Below are 26,295 nucleotides of genomic sequence, written 5' to 3' on the forward strand. Positions count from 1 at the left end.
CAAATGATATTCTCTGACAACAACAGAATTAAATTAAATCCAAAGAGAAATATCTCTGGAAAATCCCCAAATGTTTGGAAACCAAATATAAATAGCCAATGGATCAAAGAGGAAACTCAAATGGAAATTAAAACATATTTTGAACTGAATTAAAAATGAAACATACCATATCAAAATTTGTAGGATGCTACTAATGTGGTATTTAAGTGGAAATTTAGACTTAAATTGAATTGTTTCTAAACACCTATATTAGAAAAGAAGAGCTCAAATCAATGACTTCAATTTCCTCCTTTAGAATAATGACAGAAAAGAGACATAAAAAGAAGAGTAAATTAAATCCAAATTTTAATTTAATTTAATTAAGTCAAATAAACACAAAGGAAGAAGAGAAAGGAAATTAAATCTGAGCTGAAATCAATCAACAGAGAAAAACAAGGCCTAGTTCTTTGAGAAGATGATAAATTGATAATCTTTAGCTGGACTGAACAGGAAAAAAAATAAAGAAGGTACAAATTACTAATCTCTGGAATAAATTAAACAACATCATTACTGATTCTACAGATATTCAAAAGGAAATAAGTAAATATTATTGACAACATTATGCCAATAAATTTGACATCTTCCATGCAAAGGCAAATTCTCTGAAAGACACAAACTACGGAAACTCATTCAAGTAGAAATAACCTGAGAAGTCTTATATTTATTAAAGAAATTGAATTTGTGCTTAAAAACTTTCCCATAAAGAAAACTTCAAGCTCATATAGTTTCACAAGTGAATTCTTTCAAAAACTTAAAGAAGAAATAATACAAATTGTAAAACAACTCTTGCAGGAAATATTTGAAATACCTGAATCATTACTCCATACCAAAACCCAATGAAAGAAAACTACTAGCCATTATCTATTATGAACACAGATGAGAGAATTCTAAACAAAACTTTACCAATTCAAACTTAACAATATATAAAAAGGGTAATATCCCTTGACCAAATGAAATTTATCCTAGGAATACCAGGGTGGTTTAATAATCAAAAATCAATTCACCATATTAACAGACTAGAAAAGAATAAAAAAGATCTCAATAGATACACAAAAAGCATTTGACAAAATTTAATATCAATTGTGGATTAAAACTCAGCAGACTAAGAATAGATGGGGGTTTCTGTCAACCTAATAAAAAAAAAACTATGAAAAACCTATACCTATGAAAAACCTACAACCAATATCATATTTAATGATGAAAAACCAAAGGCTTTTCCCCATAGGGGAGAACATGACAGAATAACCATTCTTCCTTATTAATTCAACACTGAACTGGAGTTTTAGCAAGTGTGATAAGAAAAGGAAAAGAAGTAAAAGATATCCAAATAGAAAAGAATGAAGGTAAACTATTTTTACTCATAGATGACATGGCCATCTATGTAGAAAACATGATGGAATCTATAAAAGATCTTATAGAATCAATACATGTGTTTGGTATGGTGTCAGAATACAAGATCAGTATACAAAAATTAATTGTATTTTTATGTACTATGTGTAAAAATCAGAAATAAAAACTACCATTTACAAAGGCATTAAAATTATTAAATACTTAAGGGATAACTCTGACAATAGATGTGCAATACCTGTGATTAAAAATTTAAAAGTATTGCTGAGAGAAATTTGAAAATCTAAATAAATGGAGCGATATACCATATTCATATATCAGAAGACTTGATGCTACCCAAACCGTCATACAGATTCAATACAATCCCAAACAAAATCCCAGCAGGCTTTGCTGTAGACATTGACAAAGTGATTTAAAATTCATATGGAAACATAAAGGGCTTAGAATAGCCTAAACAACTTCAAATGTAAAAAAAAGAAAGACTAACATTACTTAAGTTCAAGACTTATTATCAAGCTACAGGTAATCAAGACAGTGACATAAAGATGAGTAGATCAATGGTACAGAATAGTCTATATATAAACCCAACCACATGCACATGGACTCTTGATTTTTAACAGCTGCAAAAGAAAGGACAGTCATTTCAAAAAATGATTCTGAACTATTTGACATCAAAGACAAAACAAACTAAAACTTCTAGAAGAAAACAAAAAAGAAACCTCTGTGAATTTGGGCTTGGCAAATATTTCTTAACTACCACACCAGAAGTGCGATTCAAAAAAGAACGACTATGAAGTGCACTTCATCAAAACTAAAAACTCAGCTCTTGCAAAGACACTAGTAAGAGAACGATAGTCCATAGACTGGGGAAATATTTGGAAAAATATATATCTGATAAATGATTTGTATCCTGATTTTCTAAACAACTCTCAGAACACAATTGTTAAGAAAACAAAGAAGATTTTTAAAAATGGGTAAAGTATTTTAACAGACACTTCATCAAAAAGATATATGAGCATAAAATCAGCTCATGAAAATATTCTCAGCCTCACTAGTCATTAGGGAAATGCATTAAATTAAAACCGCAATGAATTGCCTCTACACAACGATTAGAATGCCTGAAATTTAAGAAGATTGACTATACTAAGAGAGGATGAAAAAGAAATGAACCCTTACACTGCAACATGGCTAAATCCCAAAACAACTAGGCGTGGGGAAAGAAATCAGACCTGCCTCCCGCCCCAACCCAGGCTAATAATAATATCAACAATAACAATAATAATAATAGTAACATTAAAAAGTATATACTATATGATTCCATTTATATAAAATCCTAGAAAATATAATCTAATCAAGTTAGAGATAGCCATCAGTGGTTACCTGGAGATGGGATGGGAGGAGGCTGAGGGCAGGAGAGATTAAAAGGGGATGAGAAGGGACTTCCCTGGTGGTCCAGTGGTTAAGACACCACCTTCCCATGCAGGGGGTGCGGGTTCAATCCCTGGTCGGGGAACTAAGGCCCCACATGCCGTGGGGTGCGGCCAAAATTATTTTTTAATAAATAAATAATCTTTAAAGTTAACATATATTAAAAAAATGGGGGGGTGATGAGGAAACTCTTGGGATGGACGGGTGTGTTCATTACCTTGATCGTGGTGATGGTTTCACAGGTATGTTTATGTCAAAACTGATCAAATTGTATCCTTTAAATATATGCAGTTTATTTCATATCAATTATACCTCATGAAGGCTGTTAAGAAAAACAATTATACTACTTCCACCAAAAATGAGTAACTAGCAAGTTTATGAAAACCTTTGTCAAATTTTCTCAGAAAAAAGCTTCTTTAGAAGAAACTCTGAAGAGAAAAATCAATGCCTCTTGGTTCCCATTTCCAGAGCTAATCTCTTATCCTTGAGTCAGTTGCTTAGAACTAAAATGAAGATAACAACAGCTGAAGTTACTGCATAAGTAACATTCTGAACTTCAGAAAGCCAAGCGGTTACGAGGTAACATCATTCAGTATATTTATCCTCAAAATACTTTGCAAGTCAGCCAAATTGGCTTATCTACAGTGTAAAAAATTAATGAGGTGTTACTGCATTGAATTAAAATCCAGACCATGAATAAGAATCTTAGCTCTAATAAACAAGATGATCACACTTTCCAATAAACATTTGATAGCAAAATAATTGTTTTGTTCCAAAATGCCCTTTCTCAAAAGATCACTTTAATTTTTCATCAGCTGTTATCTTAACTTGAAGGAATAGTCCTTCTTCCCACAAGAAATTCTACCATCTTTAATTTGCTATTAATTTTTAAGGTTGAAAGCACCTAAATGTACCATCCAGAGATAATTTGTAATATGCTCATTAGTACTAATCATTTGGAGCAAATTTAGAAAAAATACAACCGCCAACTATGCCTAATCTCTATTCCTCTTCATATTTTGATAGACTAAATGTAAAATGAGTCATTTTTTTACTTGGCAAGGTTCACTGGACCCCACTTTATCCTTGAGAGCAGGGACAGCACTTGGGCAGAAGGTCCTGACCTATGGTGACCTGTGCAGGTGAGCTGCTCTGCAGAAATGAAGGCTCCAGAATGAGCCTGACCTGTCAGGTCAGCCAGGGCACCCAGGTCCCACAGAGGACAGGGTGGATCCTCCCTGAAAACCAGACATAGACCCTTCCTGTCTGGGTAGACGCCCTCAACAGCAAAGGTGAGACACAGGTAGTCAAGGCTGGAATTCTGGAAGGCCAGGTTGGGAGGTTTCAGGTTCTGGTTGGACAGACGTCCAGTGCCAAGGGTCGTCTGCCTGGTGAGAGGCAGTAGCTGCTTTGTACACAATGCCAGGTGTCACCCTGGGATCCTGGGTCAACACCACACCCACTTATGGCCCCAGGTGACCACGAGGTCGTGGGGAATCGCCCAAACGGACTCAGGGGTTCAAGTTTTTACTTTCTACCGATTTTCCATTTATCTGTGGAAAGTCAATTTATGTCTCTTGGCTCCTATTTTTTGCCTTTTAGATGAGCACAAATGAACTGGGTCTAACACCTGTCACTTAATCATAAGAATCTTTCCAAAAGGAAACCAAAAGTTTGGTTACTGTTACATCACCTACCAACTGGATAAATTAAACAACCACTGATTACCTGGGGTGCCATCGGTAACAAAAAGAGAAAGTGTTAACCAGTGGGTCCATTTACATTCTTCATCATTAAGATGACCCGCTTGACATTAATTATCCCCACACTGGACCGCTTTCAGATGAGGTTCTTGCCAACTGGCCTCCATTAAGAACCGTTTCACCTTTCTGTGCTGTCTGTGTTACCAAAGCTCAGATGGCTCTAATGAGAGGCAACACCGTGGCCATCCTGGGTGAGGCTGCAAACACGCTTAAACAACCTGGATTAGACAGCCACTTACAAAGCCAACTGCAGCCAACGTCACCCAAGGGCTGACTGCCTTGTGTCACTTTCTAGAGGACCCACTGGCTTCTCCAAACTAGAAGCCAGAGACATACAGCATCAGGGCTGTTATGACTCCTGACATATTATTGACATTTTTATGACTAGTATAAAAATAGGGTAAATATAATAAATACTACTGTACTTGTCATGTTTGTTTTTTCACATTTTCCTCATTTGTCACAGAATAGTTAAACGGTGATGCTGGAGTCTGAGGCTTTGCTTTTTCTCTCTTACATTGTTTTAACACTGGAATAAACATAGGGTTTTCCTTCACTAAACATAATGCATTTTCTTATCGTGATTTATTGAAATAGGACATGGAAAGGGCAACATAGGACAAATCGTTGTGTATTTATTTAATAGAAAATGCTGCCTCCATAGGGAATGACCCGAGAATCTTCCCTATTCCTTCCCACAATTCTCGTTCATTTTCAAATTGCACAACTTAAGGTGAAAAAAGCAGCAAAACAACAAAATGAATTTGAGCAAAGAAATCCAACCCGTGACTCCTGTGACTGTTGTAGAGCAAGTTCAGAGCTGTAATGAAAGCCAGTAAGGGGTGATAAGACACGACTTAGAGTTATTCAGTCACACACCCATTTCAGTGCCCACCACGCACAAACATTCACGACTCGGGGTGAGAAGTAAATGTACGGGCTACGTCATTCTCTATGTCGTGATAAGAAAACAGTAGACGTTTGACTCTCCTGTCAAGCCCTCCACCCTGGCCCACATCAGAACTTTCACCTGTACTGTCCAGATAATTGAAGGTGAGAAAACAAAGACCCTGTGCCTGTGGTCCAGGGCTGTTTTTAGATGAGTTCACCTCAGAATTGCTTGCGGTGTCATCTTCACAAGGAAACAGTCAACAGTGAGCTGACAAACTGTTAAAACTGGCTTTTCGTGAAGACATCAATGAGTAGACATTTGTTTACAGCATTCAGTGCATTTCTGCTCACGTTCAGAGCAAGTCAGGTCCACCTGCCTTTGTCCCGTCCTCCACCCAGCGCACCTCCCGCACTTTCGGTGCAGAAAACCCACAGGACACAAGCTGGCTGGGACTTGTGGCTTCATCAGTCTGGCCAACCTCACAAGGAGGAACACAGGTGAGGACTCTGAACACCAGCCCAACACCTTGATCCTTGCCTCCTTGCCTTCAAAATATAAGGTGTTTCCTGTCTACAGAAATTCCCCAGGAAACACAAAACCTTTGGAAGGGGCCACTCTTGGGACTAGCTAAGCCAAGTTTTGTTTAGTCTGCCATTTTTCTTAGGGAGACCTGCCAGAGTAAGTTGGGATTGGGCTCCATTCCATTAAACAAACTGTGTTGAGTGGTATGTTATCTGTCTTATATAAGTTATGTGGATTCGTTTTAAAGCTTTATTTTGCTGGATCAACTTCACAAGAAGGGGCACTACATTTTTTATGGTTATAACCATATAAAACCATACGCTCCAGCATTTCAGAATCCTACTCTCACTCCACCTTACCTTCCCATAGGTACGCTCATAACTGTCAAAAAAGAGCCCTGAATTTTGTTTTGGTAAATATGGTCACGCCAGGTCTGTGCACAAACGGGAGGGAATCACTAACTCTCCTCCCCAGGCAGCCCTCCTCCCTGCCCCTCCTCCACGTCCTCCCGAGTCTCCAGTTCACCCCGTCCATTGCTGGTCCCTGCCCACCTTCTCCACGTGCTTCCCTGGCTAGAATGATGGAGAAACTCCCCCCAGGTGCGGGTGCAGTTGGAAGGAAGCATATGATCTCTTGGGGCCCTTGGGCTGAAAGAAGACATCACTCTAGAAAAACACGAGCCCACAGAGGTGTGCCCCACGCAGGTGCGGGATTTGAGGTCACAACACCTGCGTACAGACCAGTGGAGTAGCATCGTGTGGGCCCAGGACCAGGGAAACCTCCAGACCCTCCCGCAGGGCAGAGCATTAACCAGCCCCGTGGAGGCTCCTTTACAACTGAGGACCGTGGGTTTGCTTCTTGGTCATCATGAGTTTTACCTAAATTTACAAGTAACCTGGGTGCTCATTACAACGTCACTCAAGAGGGCAAAAATGAGTAATCCTAATCTCCCTGGTCAGAAATTAGGGACTGACTACACTATAAGATAGCTACACAATCAAACACAATCAAACACTTTGCAGGCTATGAAAATCACACTCTAGAAGAACATTTCATAACATGGGAAGATACAGAACTTGCATAAAGCAAGTTATAAAACAGCATGTGCATCACGATTCAAAGTTTGTTTTTAAAAAACACATATATGCATAGGAAAAATGCTGCAAGAATACAGACCAAAAATGAACAGTATTTTGGGGAGTCAGGATTATATTTTTTTCAAGTGCTTTTCCTGATTCTTTATATTTTTCCAAATAATCACCAACAAGCATGTATTATACTAACGATAAATCAATTCAATATTTCTAAAAATAAAGATAGTTCTCATCAAAAAGCCTATTTGAAAGCTTACAAGAAGATAAAAACAACCTGGATTGTTTTGAGGAGAGCCACATCCGAACCTGGACACACGAGCTGGAGTCTCTGTGGTTATGAAATTTGGGACAAACACCTATGCAAGATGACTTTTTTTTCCTGCTTGTTTCCAGTTTGTTTTCTTCCAACTCAGAATTCATTGGTGGAAAGCAATGCATTGAAATTATGCCTTAAGAAAAAGCTATTGTTTAAAATATGTAAATTTTCAAGCTTTCAAGGGCTAAAAGGCAATGTCCTATTGTCACCAAGTAAATGGGGGGAAGACTCTACAATAAGGCAGTGTATATACGTATATGTGATATATATATATATATACATGCACATACACGTATATACATATATATATAAATGTGTGTATATTGCATTGTTTAGCTCAAACTATCTATACTCTGATAAGCAACCCAACTTCTAATGACTCTATGAGATTATAGCAATGAAGCTTTTAAACTTTTTCAAGGTAATTATCTTCAAAATGTTTATAACTTACAGTCATAATTTTGAGACAATCTAAATACAAATAAATATGGTAAGTTGTTAAACTATCAGGACTGCTATTATCCACACCATATGTTGGGAAGTCTGGTTCACCACCTGTTTGGACAGGACTTGTGAGCTAATAATGGTTTTTACATTTTTAAGTGGTTGGGAAAAATCAAAAGAAAAATAATATTTCATGAAATGTGAAAATAGTTTGAAATCCAAAGTTCGGTGTCCACGAAGTTTTGCTGGAACCCAGCCACACACGTTCTTTAAAATCTCATCCAGAGCTGCTTTTGCAATAAAACAGCTTCTTGGAAGAATTACGGCAGAGACCGTAGGCCTGCAAAGTCAAAAATATTTACAGTACTAACTGATCCTGTACAGAAAAAGTGTTTTCAAAGTGGTTCTGAATATCCTTTGTACTTCCTATCATCAGTCTCTAGATAGCAGAAAAGAGTCTTAAATTGGGGGGTATGGGGAGACTAAGGCCCCACAGAAGATATTTACGTTTCCAATTAAACCACCCCTAAAAGTCAGCCCTTCCAAAAGTACAAAACTTTTTTCTACACGTGTTCAATAAACCAAAAATCAAATGTCTAGAAGAAACTGAAATATTCATTTAATCTAGAACTAATGTCTGTACTGAAATTTCGCATCTATTCACTCTTGCCTAAAATAAATATTGTGTAAATCTGTACCACAAAAAGAGCTTCGCAGTTTCCCCCCAGCTTTATTGAGGTACAACTGACATGTGAAGTTGTAATATATTTAAAGTGGACAGCACGATGATTTGATATAAGTATACATTGTGAAATGTAGTACCTCAGTCAAGTTAACTAACAATCAATCACCTCACATAGTTACTCTTTTTCTTTTCCTTTCTTTTTTTTTTTCTTGGTAAGAATGCTTAAGATCTACTCTCCTAGCAAATTTCAATACAATGTTATTACAATACAGTGTGATTAACCTGCTGTTCACAGATCCTCAGAATTTACTAATCTTATACCTGAAAGTTTGTACCTTTTACCCACCCCTCCCTATTTCCCTCACCCCCCAGCCCCTGGCAACCACCACTCCACTCTCTGTTTCTATAAGTTTGACTTTTGTTTAGATTCCACATATAGGGTGAGATCATACAGTATTTGTCTTTCTCTGTCTGACTTATTTCACTCAGCATAATGCCCTCCAGGTCCACCCACATTGTTGCAAATGGCAGGACTTCCTTCTTTTTTATGGCCGAGTAATATTCCTTATATGTTTATACCAAGCTTTCTTTATCCATCAGTCCATCAATAAGCACCTAGGTTATTGTCTTGTCTCCTCCGTGTTCTGTGTCTATGCAACATTCTTCTCTTTTTAGATGGAATTATGCTTGTTACACCTCCAGGTTAAGCAAACTGGATTTAGAATTAGGTAGACTCTGTGTGTGTGTGTGTGTCTGTGTGTGTGTGTGTGTTGGGTATATCTTTTTTATCTGACTATAAGTGGTTTTAGGACTTGACTCACTTTTTTTTTAGCATTGTACAGAGATAGCCACAAACTAGCTTGTAAGTACTGTGAGTAAGGAGAGTGGGTCACACACACACACGCGCACACACTCCCCGCTTCTTCACATTTACTGTCACATGAAAACCATCTTAGGATCTCCTGGAAGAAGGATGAAATCTCTATTGTCCGCGTGATAACATTATTCATGTTCCTTTAAAATGCAGGTATCTCACTTCAACAAGAAGACGAAAAGCACCTGCACCACCTCGCTGGGCGCATGGAGAGAATCCTCACACTGTTCTCACCAAACCCACAATTCTCTCCTGCCACTTCCGTTCCCTTTTCTTTTTTTCTGGAACTTTCCATTCTGGACTTTTCCACAGAAAAATCAAAGTTAAAATAGGACAATGGATAACCCCATGCCAACCACCTAGTTTAGATCATTTTATTTATTTTTCTCTCATTCTCTTTCTATCTCCCTCTGTGGGTCTGCGGGTCTCTCCCACAATGGTTGCTAAACCAGTAGGAAGTCGCAGACATCCCTAAAGAATTCACCATGTATGTCTAAATTAACAACATTTTCTTGGATATCCACATACAATCACACACCTAAGAGTTAACAGGAATTCTATACTGTCAGCTAATAACCAGTGACTATTGAAATTTCCCCTTTTAACCTCAGAATGCCTCATAGAGATTTGTCGTTGAACAAGGGTGTAATCCAGGGTCAGGCTTCCCATCTGTCTGTGAGGTTTCCTCACTTCTTTAAACTAGAACAGTCCCTGCCCAACTCCCTCCACATACATTTCTTTTTCAGGATACTGATTTTTGAAGAGACCAGATCGTTTCCCTTACAGATTGTACATTCTGGACTTTGATGATCGCTTTCCTGTGGAGTCATTAATTTATTTATTAATGTTTTTATTGGAGTATAATTGCTTTACAATGGTGTGTTAGTTTCTGCTGTTTAACAAAGTGAATCAGCTATACATATGCATATATCCCCATATCTCTTCCCTCTTGCGTCTCCCTCCCACCCTCCCTATTCCACCCCCCTAGGTGGTCACAAAGCACCGAGCTGATCTCCCTGTGCTATGTGACTGCTTCCCACTAGCTATTTTACATTTGGTAGTGTAGGTATGTCCATATATACACTACCACTCTCTCACTTTGTCCCAGCTTACCCTTCCCCCTCCCCATGTCCTCAAGTCTATTCTCTAGTAGGTCTGCATCTTTATTCCGGTCTTGCCCCTAAGTTCTTTATGACCTTTTTTTTTTTTTTTAGATTCCATATATATGTGTTAGCATACAGTATTTGTTTCTCTTTCTGACTTACTTCACTCTGTATGACAGACTCTAGGTCCATCCACCTCACTACAAATAACTCAATTTCGTTTCCTTTTATGGCTGAGTAATATTCCATTGTATATATGTGCCACATCTTCTTTATCCATTCATCCGATGATGGGCACTTAGGTTGTTTCCATCTCCGGGCTATTGTAAACAGAGCTGCAATGAACATTGTGGTACATGACTCTTTTTGAATCATGGTTTTCTCAGGGTATATGCGCAGTAGTGGGATTGCTGGGTCGTATGGTAGTTCTATTTTTAGTTTTTTAAGGAACCTCCATATGTTCTCCATAGTGGCTGTATCAATTTACATTCCCACCAACAGTGTATGAGGGTTCCCTTTTCTCCCTGTGGAGTCATTTAAATCATATTTCTATCCTTTATATTTCCTGTAAAGCGAAAGTTAGGTCTAAAGGTTTAACAATATGATGCCATATTCCCCACAATGCATCAAGCCTAGAAGTCTGAAATGTCAAGGGATCCCACCTTGGTAATGTTAGTTTGGATCAATTGGTTAAGGTGTTGACCACCATTGCAAAGGTCTTTTCCCTTTGTAATTAGCAAATAATAATCAGTGAGGTTATACTCCGTCGTTGTTGCAAACAGCCTTCATCCCAGCAACCTCTTTAAGTCGTGGTTTCAGTTTGTGAATAGATCTAAGTATTTCATTAAAAATTGATTGATAAATGGTAATTTTCTAATTCTAGTATTCCTTTCCCATTCATTAGCTGGTGTCATCCTGTAAAGAAGAGTTTTCCCTCATTAACTGAGAATGGCCTGGAGTTCCTTCTAAAAAGTCGAAGTAAATGCTGGGTTCTTTACCTTTAATTCCCATTTCGTAGTAAGAATTTGGGACAGTAATCACTGACAACTGAAGCAAATTAGATATTTCTCTCTGTCTCCCTGTCTCTCTCTCTCATATACACACACACATCATGGACTCATGCATTTTTACTTTTACATTTTTATAATCATTTGTTTTTGATTAACGATGCTGATAAATGATGCTCAGTTTGTCCTCTGTTTGCCCTTGAGAGCTCCTTACAGCTGATGCTCTGACATGTCCTTATTATCCTTTGCTGTAAAATGTTCTTCCTGGGTCTCTTTCCATGGCTGAGACCATCTGTCTGTCCTTCGCTACAATGAGCAGCTTCCCCTGCCCGCCGCGTCCCAGAAGCACCTCCATCTGAAGCGACACCTCCTCACTCTAGACAGTGTCAGCCAATACATTCAAGGCAGAGCCAGCTTCCCCATCCCTGCCAAACCTGGCTTGACACGTCAATGGGCATCCAGGAGAGCCCCAGCAGATGCACAGTGCCCGGCAGGGTCATAAGGGGGCCCTCCCGAGGGCTCGCGGATTAGCTTACTGAACTGTGAAATGTCTAGCAGTTGATTCCTCTTACCTGGCATAGTAGTCGTTGGGAGGGACTGCTTCTTGGAAGAACTGGAACTGGTACAAATACAGTCCAATCAAGTGTCCCGCAGTGAAGATAGCCAGCAGGACACAGAGACAGCTGAACAGCAAGGGGTCGAAGGTTCGGCACCAGGACCACCAGGTGCACAGACCCAAAAACACAAAGAAGTACACGGACGAGGTCAGAGAGGGCAGCATCATTCCTGAGGAGGGAGAAACGCTAGAGTGAGACACCGCGTAGACGCAGAAACCGTGCGCCTCGCAGGAAACGTCACTACTGGAGATGAAGTGAACTTCCTTCCTATGCTTTTAGTACAATTCATCACACTTTATTGAAAAATCAGAATTAATGCTATTCTTAACATGAAAAAAGTCACATGTAAAGTGAAATTTGTAAATATGGGGAAATACCAGATGATGAAGAAACCCTACCTGTGGCGTTTGGGCCCCGCAAACATCCACTTTTCATACCAGTAGAATTTAGCTTATTTACTTGCCTGTGTCCATCTATCTACTCTCCCCCAATTCTTCAGGAATACTGTATGTGCACTCTAACTTTCCCCAATACATTTTTTAAAATAATGATTTGCTTTTGTTTGTTTGTTAACTAGGATTCATAATACTACATTCTGTGGCAGCTAAAGTCTCACGAAACCTTTGCCCTGCCTGATGAAATCTGATTTGCACTACCACTAAACGGGGAAATGTAAAACGAGGTAATTCCTTTACAGGTATTTAAAAACTCTGGGGGGAGCAATGGCTTCCCATCAAAATCCTGAGTTACATTTCTCGAGAAATACTATTCACTTTTCCATTTTTTAACTTTCCTATGGAAAAACAGTTAAATTGTTTCATCTCGTGAAATTTCACCGAAGCAGGATGGAATAAAGTTCACAGTACCTCTGGGGCAACGGGGAAGGGGGCGAAGATGGAGATAACGTTTTTATGGAACAAGCAGCCCGCAGCCAACAGCGAGAGGAAGTGAGCGTCTGTGCTGGAAGATTACAATCTAACTCTGGAAGAAAAATAGTCTATCCTGGAGAGTTACATTAAGATTGCTAGTGACTCCATGTAAACAGAAAAGCTTTCAGAGAGCACATGTGCAGCTCTGGACGGGACCACGAAAACTGTCCCTTGTCCCAGATCACCATTCACAGGCTCTGACGGAGGACAGCAGTTGTCCGGATCGTCACATAGAAAATGATGTCACCTAACAGCTATGGAAGAAGACTGCTTTACGGAGGTTAACAGCAACCATCGAAAAACATCAAACCTAGATCTGAACAGGAAAAGCTACATGTGCGTGTTTGTACATGTGGCCAATTTTACAAAAGCTACAGCTATGATTCTGGTGCCACGGAACAGAACTGCTTCCTTCTTTGTTTTCTCTTCAACCCTTCCTTTCATTACTCGCCAGCTCCCTCCTTGTGCTCCACCAGGAGTCGGAGACCCTCACCTGATGAACCCAGTAAAATCGTCACAACCACCTTCCCCGCGGTGGTTATCATGTTGCCAATGAACTCCTTAAGCTTGGAAGCCACAGAGGCCAGCCTGCGGAACAGTTTTAATTTCGTGCTTTCTTCCAAATCGCCTTCAACACCATCTCTTTCCTCTAAATCCTCTTCATAGATCAGTGCCTCTTCTGGGTCTATTTTTCCTCCTCCAGCCTAAATAAATGAAAAACAGAAAACACTGCAGTCCAGAACTCTTGTCTATCCACCCAACAGATTATATGGTTTGCAATATACGGGCTAGTCGATGAGGTGAATTTCACAGATCAGGAAAAATTGCAGACAACCACTCAACCACGTTAAGCACCCCCAGGTCTCCAGTTGTCCCTCTGTAAAGCCCAAGGAACTTTGATCTTTCCTGAAAAAGTAAACAGGAATCATCGCTAATCATAGGGTCCCTAACGGCGTTTCATCTTACCTACATGAGCTCATTTTTTACAGGCAGAAGAAGAAACTGTCCATTCATAAAGTTAGCTGCTTATGGTTCCTCAAATTTACCGAGCTTGCCACCAAGGTGATGGGAAGTTTGATGAATGTGTCCATGGCTTAAACGGAAAGGATGGGCCAAATCAGCGCTTAGGAAATCCCTTTTCTTTCTGGAGTTTATTTTTGTTCACTATTTTAGGATTTCCTGCCCGTGGGAGGATGAGTGGTCCCAGCTACTTGGCTAAATAAACAGTCGCTTCCTATCTTATCCTTTTAGAGAATCGTGCACCAGTCCAATCCCAGGCCATTCAGGACCTCAGGACCATCACTAGAGATTCAGGAAGGAAACACATGTACAGCACATACACATACTTCCATGGATTATTTTATTTTATTTTTTAAACATCTTTATTGGAGTATAATTGCTTTACAATGGTGTGTTAGTTTCTGCTGTACAACAAAGTGAATCAGCTATATGTGTACATATATCCCCATATCCCCTCCCTCTTGCGGCTCCCTCCCACCCTCCCTATCCCACCCCTCTAGGTGGTCACGAAGCACCGAGCTGATCTCCCTGTGCTATGCGGCTGCTGCCCACTAGCTATCTGTTTTACGTTTGGTAGTGTATATATGTCCATGCCACTCTCTCACTTTCTCCCAGCTTACCCTTCCCCCTCCCCATGGATTATTTTAAACTGGGTATCCTGTGGGGTCTTTTTGTTTGTTTTTAAAGAACACATAAGAATGTTTTGGCTAATTACAATCTTATCCTGGAAGGATTAGATTTTTTTAAAGGAATTATAAATATAAACCATCACCTTAAGACAAAAGGAGCCGGTTTTAGACGCATGAAACTTTGCTTGCATTCACCCCAGGCTGACAGGCTTCACCCTGAAAAGACCACAGCTGTCTGCAGAGCCAGAAGGATCCTTAAGCCCAGATCAGACATGGAGCCGAGGCTTAGGAAGTAGAGCCTGGCTGCTCCATTTCCCCATTTTAAAGGTTCTTTCTTTTTAAAATTTTTTTATTGAATGAAAGATTCTTCAAATTCTATAGTGCTTTACAACTTTCAAAAGTTTCACGCACATGGTTTCATATAATTCCATAGCAAGCCTTTTCCCCCACCCTTATATTGCCCCTCCCCCCTTCCCTCTTCCCACTGGTAACCACTAGCTTGTTCTCTATACGTGTGTGGTCTGCTTCTTTTCGATTTATTCACTAGTTTGTCATAGTTTTTAGATTCCACATATAGATGATAACACACAGTACTTATCTTTCTCTGTCTAACTTATTTCACCTAGCATAATGCCCTTCAAGTCCATCCATGGTGCTACAAACGGCATTATTTCATTCTTTTTGATGGCTGCGTAGTATTCCATTGCATATATATACACCACATCTTCTTTATCCACATCTTCTTTATGTCAATGGGCATTTAGGTTGCTTCCATACCTTGGCTATTGTAAATAATGCTGCTATGAACACTGGGGTGCATGTATCTTTTCGAATTAGTGTTTTTGGTTTTTTCAGGTATATATATATATACTTTCTTGATACACTTAATTCAGATATTACATAATATTCACTGCTGGTGTCTGAAGCTCCATCTGTGCACCAGCTCACTGCAGGAAGCCAGGCACAGGAGACGGGTACACAGCTCAGTACGTGCTGTTTGCCCAGGTGGGTACAGACCACTCGGGACTTACATTGGCTGTTGATGAAGCCAAGGCTACAGGATGCATCCCCTCCCCTACATACACACACACACAACACACATACGTCCACACACACACACACATACACGATCCACACACACAACACACACATACACAGAGACACACATATATACAGAGACACAATACACACACAACACACACATACATATACAAAGACACACAGAGATACACACAGAGACACACACGCAACACACATATGTACACACACAATACACAGAGACACACACATACACAATACACACACAACACACAATACATATACAGAAACACACACATACCTACACACAACACAGACACACACATACACACACAGGGATTTAATCCCAGGCAATTCAAGTTCACATACCCAAAATGGGTTTTGCATTCTACTGTATTCCATCACAGCACATTTGTACTTTTTCTGGAAGGAGAAAGAATGTTTCAGGCTTATGCATTAAGAGTTTTCTATCTGTTCAGAGCTCAGTATGTACCAGTGTCTCTAGTAAGAGACAGAGCCCCACACATGTAAACAAGTAAAAAAATTAACAGCTAAATATCTCACAGCAATAAATGCTATTCTGAGAATTAAAATAGGGTGATGTGATTGCGAGTGTCAGGGCAGCTATTTTAGATTCTGAGGTCTGGGAGAGCCTCTCTGAGGAGGTGACATTTCAGCTGAGATCTGAATGTCACAGAGTCACCAGCCATGTGAAAATTCTAGGCCAGAGCCTTCCAGGCAGTGGCAAGGGCTGGCTGAGCCTCCATGGTGTGTCCCCAGACCCACTCCCTCCTCCCCCTTCTCCTCGTTGTCAGCAGATACCCCTATGTCCTGCCTCACAGAGACAAGAGGGCTGAGCCCCAGCCAGTGCACCAGCCCACCCCCTGCAGCAGGTGCTCATGGCCCCCTCCTGGGACGGTGGATGAGCTGCAGGTGCTGGGGCACCTGGGAGAAGGACAGCCCACCACCCTCCCCTGCCCCGCATCACCCGTTTGGGAGTTTCAAAGTGAAAGTCTCCAAGAGTTGGCTGGATGCATGGCGGCACGTCCCCGACACTTGAACCCGCTCTAACAGGACTTTGATAACCAACTACTCCACCCAATGAGGGGAACAACAAGATCTGTTTCACAGGGTGCCTCCAGTGGCTGCAGGGGGAGGGCAGGGGGATCCCACAGCCAGGAGGCTGTTCTGATGGAGGAGGGGGCAGGGAATGGAGCTGAAGAGCGTTCGTGTCTTGGCCGAATGTCTTGGAGGTCGAGTCAGCAGAACTGATTGGTAAATTTCACGTGGAGGGAGGAGGGGTGGAGGAGAATCAGAGGTAGTTCCTGTGCTGTTGTTGTCTTTGCTGATGAGATCAGGACAGCCAGGAGTGGAGCAGGTGGGGGAATCCAGTTCTGAGATGAAGGTGTCACGGGGGCAGCTAGTGTAGGATTCTGGAGTGTGGAGAGGTCTACCTGAGGTTCACTGCCAAAGTCAGGGGTCTGATGAGGTGACCTGGAGAGAACATAGAGGTGCCCACCTGTCGGAGCTGCCACACCTGGGACCAGTCTGTCTCTCCAACCTGATCCTCATCTCTTGGCCCAGAAACATCACATGCAGGGAACCACATGGAGAACCCAGAATCCACAGGTGCTTTGCCTTGGGATGTGCTGTCCCCACCCCACGGGAGCCCTTGCCCAGTGTCCAAGGCCCCGGCTCCCAGGCCAGCCTTCCTTCAGCTTCTCCATCTCCCAAAGCTGAGTTGCTGTGGGGACCAAGCTGAGTTGCTGTGGCACTCACGGAGCTATGGCACTCACGGAGCCTTCCACGTGGGGCATCTGTTGCTTAGTACCTCCCGCACAACAGGTGGGTGACACACTAAAAATCCCTCCTTGAGGAAGGAAGTTTGTCCAAAACCTTCAGTTCCCATACTTGAACGAGGAGACAGAGAGAGAGAACACAGGTAGAGGCGCCTGGTCCCAGTCAGAAACACACTCCTAACTTTCGTAATAAATGACTGACTGCTCAGTTATGGAATTGCTGCGGATGTAGATGAAATCAAATAGAAATCTCTGGTCAAGAACCTTCGTGAGCTCAGACAAATGCATTCCCCTGACCTCTCTCGGGTGGGACTGGGGCCCCTGTGATTTTATAAACATACCAGCGTACTTGAGGTTTTCCAGCATTTTTGTACCGGAATCCCTGGGGCTTTCAGTTAAAAAACACTTTTTAAACCTGCCAAGCTGAGAGGGAGCCGAAAGTGAGCCCCTACCGTCCAGGCCGGTGCCAGAACTGCCACTAGCCACATCAGGCTGGGTTGGTAACAGGCTGGCTTTGTCCCCAGAACAATCCACATGTGCAGTGTAAACCCCGACGGCCTGGAAGCGCCTCAGCTCACCTACCATATTTACCAACGAACAGCGTTAGCTGCTGGAGTTGTAATCTGTCCCTGTGTCGGAACCCAACTTGGTTCTGGCCTTGGAGCTAAGGAGGAGCAGCTGTAAATAAAGGTTTATCCCCCTGGTTCCTGAGCTCTCGTAGTAATGAAAGACAAAGAGGCCCTTTATAAAGTTTAAAAAGCCAAATAAAATATTACCTATCAGTGTGGCCCAGCTCGAAGTCTGCAACTTATCTGAAGCATTGTAAGTGCTTTAATGCATCTTCTTCAAAAGCCCCTGACTTCGAAACACACCAAATGTGCTAAGGTAGCATCTCATTTCGCGTGAGGATGCGCCCAGTGCCACAGAGTCAACTGTGTGAGAGGCCACGGCTCCCCGAGCCTGGACAGGGCCTCCTAGTCTCACCCCACCACTGCGCCCCACCCTGCAGCCCTGCCCCAGCAGTCACAGCATTAGCTGTTATTCCCACTCAATTCTGGACCAGGAAGACACCATCGATTACTTTCAGTAGAACCCAAACATCATGTTTCCTTATCTCCAAGCACTAAACAATTCAGCCTGGGTTGGACTAAATTCCAAGAATCACCTGGGAATCTTTAAGAGGACAGATTACCAAGCTCCACCTCAAACTTCCTACATCAGAAATTCTGGGAGTGAATCCCAGGAATCTGTCTGATTAAAGAGCTGCACAAGGTGATTTGGAAGCAACCAGCCTGGAATCCACGCCCTTGCTGACATCTGCAACCTTGGACCAACTCATCCTACCTGAAAATACTGTGTTTGAGTCGTATGCTAGGCAGACTCCATTAATTGGAAAATATATTGAAATAATTTATCTGTGGAATCTCTTTCTGATTTCAGCCAACCTTTAGATGTTAGACCAGAAATTCTCATGCCATGGAAGCCATTTTCCTCTTCCTCTTGGGTAAAACCAAGCTATTAAAGACATTTCGATGGGAGGGTATCAGAGTCACAGATAATGAGCCACGAGATCCTGGAGGCAAAGGGAACATTTTTCTAAGATGTCAGAGTTGTTTAGTTAACAGTTTATCTCACAGAGTGGGTTCATCTCAACAGAAGAGCCCAAGGAAGGAATAGGCCATGATGTGAGTCATCGCAGAAGAGGAGCAAGTCTCACCCATAGCATCCTCGTGGACACAAGCAGCCAGATAGAGCCCGGGAGCCGTGCTGGTGTGGGGTCACGTGCGTTATGTAAGCCTAACGTGACCGCATTGCACAGACAAAGCCAAAAGTTTATTCTGTTTCTGCGCTTGTTTTAGGAAGATTATTTTTCCAAACGTATAAGAGCAGTTAAATCGTTCCTTGTTCCATGTGGAAAAGTGAGTATAGAGATGTATGCTTTCAACCACCTCCTACAGAGCAATAAAAGTTTAATAAGGGACAAGCAAAGACACACTGAATTAGCAGGCAGTGACCCGCTGGGTGAGCCAGGACTGCAGGCCTGGGGAGCTTTAATAAAATCAGGTCTGGTACCACTGTATGTTTGCCTGCCTCCCAGAGATTCTGACCGAATGGGTCTGGGATGGGCCCTGCACCTGGACCTTTACACATTCCCAGGTCAAAGGCAGTTCAAGGTGGTGGTGAAGGAGGAGCCTGAACTCACCTCCTCCCGTGGACACGACAAATATGCAGCTACACATGGATCAATTTCCCCTGAAAAGAACCTGAGAACTAGCTGAACACCTGGTCCCCAACAGAGGATAGAAAGGGCCACACCCAGACAGGCAGGGGAGGCATGTGGTCTCACTCACCCTAAAGCCAGTGAAATGACAGCAGTGTGACACGTACTGAGACTGTATGTAAAGGAGAGTCATTCATAAATCCAAAGGCATCAGCTGGAGGGGTGGGGGATGGTGGAAACACTCCCCAGAGCCAGAGGTGCCATTGCGCTCCCCACCTAACCTGCTGGAGCAGGCAGGTGAGCTCAGACACAGGGTTGAGCGATTGTAGCACTACCCTGCCGACCTGCTGAAGTCGGAGAGCTCCAGTGGCTGAGGTGGCTGGGCACGAGTGGTCTTGGCATCCTCCCGCTCCTGCCTTTAAGCTGACACACGCACACAGACAGGGCACTCTCCTCTGCATTGCTGAAGCTGTGGGCACACAGTCAAGTCATTTTCCTGCTGCCTTCCCAAAGCAAAGGACCAAGCCTGGCCCCCACACTCTCCAGCTGAAGCCAGCAGGAGCATACAGTCCAGATAGAGACACAACTTGATTGCCTGGCCCTGGTGGCCAATGGGGCTGGAGACCCTGAGCTCCACTGGAGCAATCGGAAAGAGAGCTCTTGTCAGGCCACCACCCCCAGGGCACTGCACATATAGCAGGCAAACACAACCCCTGGCTTCCTTTGAAAAAGGCCCATTCATGGAACCTGGAGCCTCAGGTTTCTTTTGTGCCTAGAGGCTAAGGAAGGGTTCCCAGGGAAGTAAGCAGAATGACAACAGCCTCATACCCCCTTGGCCTCACTACAGCTCAATGAGACTTCCTAGGAAGGAGCTTGTGCACTCCTCAAGAGTCCCGATTTTTGCAACTGTCGCCCAGAGGACACATCCAGATCTCCACATCTGGAGAACAGCAGGGATTACAATTGTGGCCCCGCAGGACTGTATATATCTGCATACTTTAGAAGCTGTTGCCTGAGAGACTGGCTTCCAATCAGACTAAGTGCTAAATGAGAGTCCTCCCCTCAGAACACTGACAGGTCCTGACACACCCTCAACAACAGGGCCATATCAAAAACTACAAAGATTCGAGAGACCACCAAGAGCTAAGGCAGGGTTGAACAAGAAGGGTCATCCCTACGCAAGGCCACACCTTCAAGACTGAGAGGCAGCAGTTTTGCCTACTACACAGAAACAGTCAGCAAAATGATATGGAGATAAGTAATCTACCTGATAAAGAACTGAAAGCAATGGCCATAAAGATGCTCTCTGACCTCAGGAGAAGAATGGATGAATACAGTGAGAACTTCAACAAAGAGCTGAATATATTAAAAAAAGAACCAATCTGTGCTGAAGAATACAATAACTGAAATGAAAAATACATGAGAAGGAATCAAAAGCAGATTCGATGACAGAGAAGAACAGATTGGCAATCTGGAAGACAGGGTAGTGGAAATCATCCAATCAGAAGAAAAGAAAAAAAAATTTTTAATGAGGATAGTTTAAGGGACATCTGGGACAACATCAAGTGCACTAACATTTACATTATAGGGGTCCCAGAAGGAGAGGAGAGAGAAAAAGGGGCAGAGAACTTATCTGAAGAAATAATGGCTGAAAACTTCCCAAACCTGGGAAAGGAAACAGACACTCAGTTCTAGAAAGTGCACAGTCCCAAACAAGATGAACCCAACAAGATCCACACTAAGACACATTATAATCAAAATGTCAAAATTAAAGATAAAGAGAGAATTTTAAAAGCAGTAAGAGAAAAACAACTGGTTACATATAAAGGAACCCCCATAAGACTACTGGTGGATATTTCAGCAGAAACTTTGCAGACCAGAAGGGAGCAGCACGATACATTCAAAGTGCTGATAATAAAAACCACAACCAAGATTACTCTATCCAGCAAGGTTATCACTCAGAAGTGAAGGAGACATAAAGGGTTTCTCAGACAAGCAAAAACGAAAGGAGTTCATCACTAAACCAACCTTACAAGGTATGTTAAGGGGTGATTTTCAACCTGAAAAGTAAAGGCCTTAACGAGAAATAAGAAAACATGTGAAAGAGAAAAGTCTCTCTGGTAAAGGCAAACATATAGTAAAGTTAGTGGATGAAACACTTCTAAAGCTATTATGAAGGTTAAAAGGCAAAAGTAGTAAAATCAACTGTAACTACAATGAGTATTTAAGGAATACACAAAATAAAAAGATGTAAAATATAACATAAAAGGCATAAAATGTGGAGAGGGGAGTAAAAATGTAGTGCTGTCAGAATGTATTCAAACCTAAGTGACTATCCACTTAAAATAGATTGTTTTATACAGATTGTTATATGTGAGCCTCATGGAAACCAAAACCCAAAACCTTTAAATAAATAGACAAAAAATAAAGGGAAAGGAATCCAAACATAACACTAAAGAAAATCATAAAACCACAAGGGAAGAGAACAAGAGAAGAAAGGAACAGAGAAAGTTTACCAAAGGGGAAAAAAAAATATGAGAAAACAACGAACAAAATGGCAGAACATACCTATCAATAATTACTTTACATTACTTTAAATGTCTAAATTCTCCAATCAAAAGATACAGGGTGGCTGAATGGATAAAAAAACAAAAGACTCACTTCAGATCTAAAGACATGCATTGGCGGAAAGTGAAGGGATAGAAAAAGATATTTTATGCAAATGGAAATTCTTTAAAAAGCTGGAGTAGCAATATTTAGATAAAATACACTTTAAAACAGAGACTGTAAAAAAGACGAAGAAGGGCATTACATAATGATAAAGGGATCAATACAACAAGAGGATATAACATTTGTAAACATGCACCCAACAAAGGATCATGTAAATTTATAAAGCAAATATTAACTGACATAAAGGAAGAAATTAACAGTAATACAGTAATAGTAGGGGACTTTAATACCCCATTTGCCTCAATGGATAGATCATCCAGACAGAAAATCAATGACACATTATGCCAGATGGAAAATAGATATCCAAAACTGCAGAAAACATATTCTTTTCAAGTGCACATGGAACTTTCCCCAGGATAGATCACATGCTAGATCAAAAAACAAGTCTCAATAGATTTAAGAAGACTGAAATCATATCAAGCATCTTTTCCAACCACAAAGGTAAGAAACTGGAAGTCAATTATGAGAAGAAAACTGGAAAAAACACAAACGTATGGAGACTAAACAACATATTATTAAGCAATCACTGGGTCAATGAAGAAATGAAGAGGAGATTAAAAAAAATACCTGAGACAAGTGAAAATGGAAACAATTTTCCAAAATCTGTGGGACACAACAAAAGCCGTTCTAAGAGGGAAGTTCATAGTGATACAGGACTACCCTGGTAAACAAGAAAAATCTCAATTAAACAAACTAACCTCACACCTGAAGAAACTAAAAAGAGAAAAACAAACAAAACCCAAAGTTAGTAGAATGAAGAAAATAATAAAGATCAGAATGGAAATAAACGAAATAGAAACTAAAAAACAATAGAAACGATCAGTGAAACCAAGAGCTGGTTCTTTGACAAGATAAAGACAAGTGCTAAACCTTTAGCCAGTCTCACCAAGAAAAAAAGAGAGCAGGCCTAAATAAATAAAATCATAAATGAAAGAGGAGATGTTACCACAGAAATACAAAGGATCATAAGAGATTACTATGAACAATTATATGCCAACAAATTGGACAACTTAGAAGAAATGGATAAATTCTTAGAAACACATAACCTTCCAAAACTGAATCATGAAGAAACAGACAATATAAAAAGACCAAATAATAGTAACGAAACTGAATTAGTAATTAAAAATCTTCCAACAAACAAAAGTCCAGGACCAAAGAGCTTCACAGAGGAAATCTATCAAACATTTGAAGAAGAGTTAATACTTATGTTTCTCAAACTATTCCAAAACATTGATGAGGAGTGAATGCTTCCAAACTCATTTTACAAGGCCAGCATTACCCTGATACCAAAACCAGACAAAGAGGCCACAAGAAAAAATTAGAGGCCAATATCTCCAATGAACACAGATGCAAAAATATTCAATAAAATATTAGCAAACCAAATCCAACAATACAGTAAAAGGATTACACACCATGATCAAGTAAGTTTTATTCCAGAAATGCAAGGATGGTTCAACATCCACAGATCAATCAACAAAGAATAAAAATCATATGATCATCTCAATAGATACAGAAAAAGCACTCAACACAACTCAACGTCTGTTTACAGTGAAAACTCTCAACAAAGTGGGTATAGAGGGGACATACCTCAACGTAACAAAAGCCACACATGACAAACCCACAGCTAGCATCATACTCAACAGTGAAAAGCTGAAAGCTTTTCCTCTAAGATCAGGAACAGGATAAGGATGCCCACTCTCATCACTTTTTTTACACACAGTGTTGAAAGTCCTAGCCACAGCAATTAGGCAAGGAAAAAAAAAAGACACCCAAATTAAAAAGAAGTAAAACTGGCACTATTTGCCCATGGCATGATACTATATATAGAAAACCCTAAAGACTCCACCAAAAAACTATCAGTACTAATAAATTAAGCAAAGTTTCAGTATACAAAATTAATATACAGAAATCAGTTGCATTTCTATACACTAATAACAAACTATCAGAAAGAGAAATTAAGAAAGCAATCCCATTTACAACTGCATCAAAAAGAATAAAATACCTAGGAATAAATTTAACCAAGGAGGTTAAAGACTTGTACTCTGAAAACTATAAGACATTGATGAAAGAAACTGAAGATGACACAAATAAATGGAAAGATATACTGTGCTCAAGGGTTGGAAGAATTAGTATTGTTAAAATGTCTATACTACCCAAAGCAATATACAGATTCAATGCAATCCCTACCAAGTAGCAATGGGATTTTTTACAGAACTAGAACAAAGAATCCTGAAACTTTTATGGAACCACAAAAGACCCCAAATAGCCAAAATAATCTTGAGAAAGAACAAAGCCAGAGGTATCATGCTCCCCTATTTCAAACTATATTATAAAGCTAGAGAAATCAAAACAGTATGGTACTGGCACAAAACATACACATAGATCAATGGAACACAACAGAGAGCCCAGAAACAAACCCACCCATTTATGGTCAATTAATCTATGACAAGGGAGGCAAGAATATACAATGGAGAAAAGACAGTCTCTTCAATAAGTGGTGTTGAGAAAACTGGACAGTTACATGCAAAAGAATGAAACTACTCTCACACAATATGCAAAAATAAATTCAAAATGAGTTAAAGACTCATCCCACCCTAGACTTGGCACAGTGCTCCAAGCAGAGATCAGGCTCCGGAAAAAAGTTCTGATTGGAGTTAGGAACAGACAGATGGATGGGAGGATGGGAAAGGAAAGTGGTGGGTTCCAGGGTAGGTACAGCACTGCTCAACCTTTTGACATTTTAATAATAAAGACATGCATTTTCTTTGCATCTTAGTTCATCACAAGTAATTATTTGGGTCCTGGAACTTTCAGGACACTTTTAGGCAACAGGAAGGGTCTGTGCACCCTTAGAACTGTGGCTTTTGTCATCACTCCCTGAATTCTTCATTTCTACAGGGAGCACAGCAGTCAGAAGAGCTAAATTTAGCTGGTTCTCATAAAAGAAAACGGGTGGTTCAGGGTCAGTCATAATCACTGTAACCAAAGACAAACAGAGACGGATGACCGTGTCTTTGTGCTTGAAAGCCAGGATCTAGAAAATGTAAAGCAGGTGACTCTGGACTAGATCTCAGGTGGGAACTGAGCAGATGCCTAATTAAAAGGTGACAATAAAGAGATTGATTCCTTCCATTCTTTGTTTCTTGCTCTTAAAAAAAGAGTAACTTGAGCTTCAAAGTTGAAGCTTGACGTGCAGCCCAGCTGGTCATTTTCTGGGCCAGATGTTACAGTAGACTAATGAACGTTAGGTATTAGAAAGGAGGGTGCAGATTTGAGGTTCCGAAGGAATTTCCAAATAACATTATCAGGACCTAAATGTTACATCACTGAATTTTTAATGGATGGGCAATGATTTATACTGGAATATTCTTTATATCCTTCATGTTTGATTTGTCAGACTATTTAGAAGACGCCTCTTGAAGCAGACTAAGTTGAGATTAAAATTCCTACTTGAATAAAGATTTAATTTATCATAAATTTAGTTCAATAGTATATTAAACTATTATCTGTTTCAAAAAAAAATAAGGCCTGAAATCTTGTTAAATAGCTAGAAAGACCTAGAAGTATATAAACACACAGATGCTATCAGCTTGGTAAAATTACTGATGTAATTGGTGTTTTATTGCACAGATAACCTTTCTACACAATTTAATTTTCATAACACAATTCATTTTTTTAAAGGCTTAAGAATCAGAATCTTTTTCCCAGTTATGATTTGTCGATCTGCTTCCGAATTAAAATGAATGAATAAACAAGACCACAGATACGTCAGCTGGAAAAGAACGTTTTATGGCACTT

At 40.7% G+C, this 26,295-nt stretch overlaps 1 protein-coding gene across 2 annotated transcripts in view; it reads right to left on the minus strand.

The window, feature by feature from the left end:
• Positions 1–26,295, minus strand: part of PIEZO2 (piezo type mechanosensitive ion channel component 2) — a 272,873-nt gene that overhangs the window by 121,464 nt on the left and 125,114 nt on the right. For both annotated transcript variants that reach the window (XM_060310455.1, XM_060310454.1), the window contains exons 5-6: positions 13,554–13,764; positions 12,087–12,300 (exon numbers count right to left, since the gene is read on the minus strand). In XM_060310455.1, the coding sequence (XP_060166438.1) occupies positions 12,087–12,300; positions 13,554–13,764 (425 nt within the window). The remainder of the gene's footprint in view (positions 1–12,086; positions 12,301–13,553; positions 13,765–26,295) is intronic.

Source organism: Globicephala melas, chromosome 13 (genome assembly GCF_963455315.2).
Source record: "Globicephala melas chromosome 13, mGloMel1.2, whole genome shotgun sequence".
Classification (NCBI taxonomy): domain Eukaryota; kingdom Metazoa; phylum Chordata; class Mammalia; order Artiodactyla; family Delphinidae; genus Globicephala; species Globicephala melas.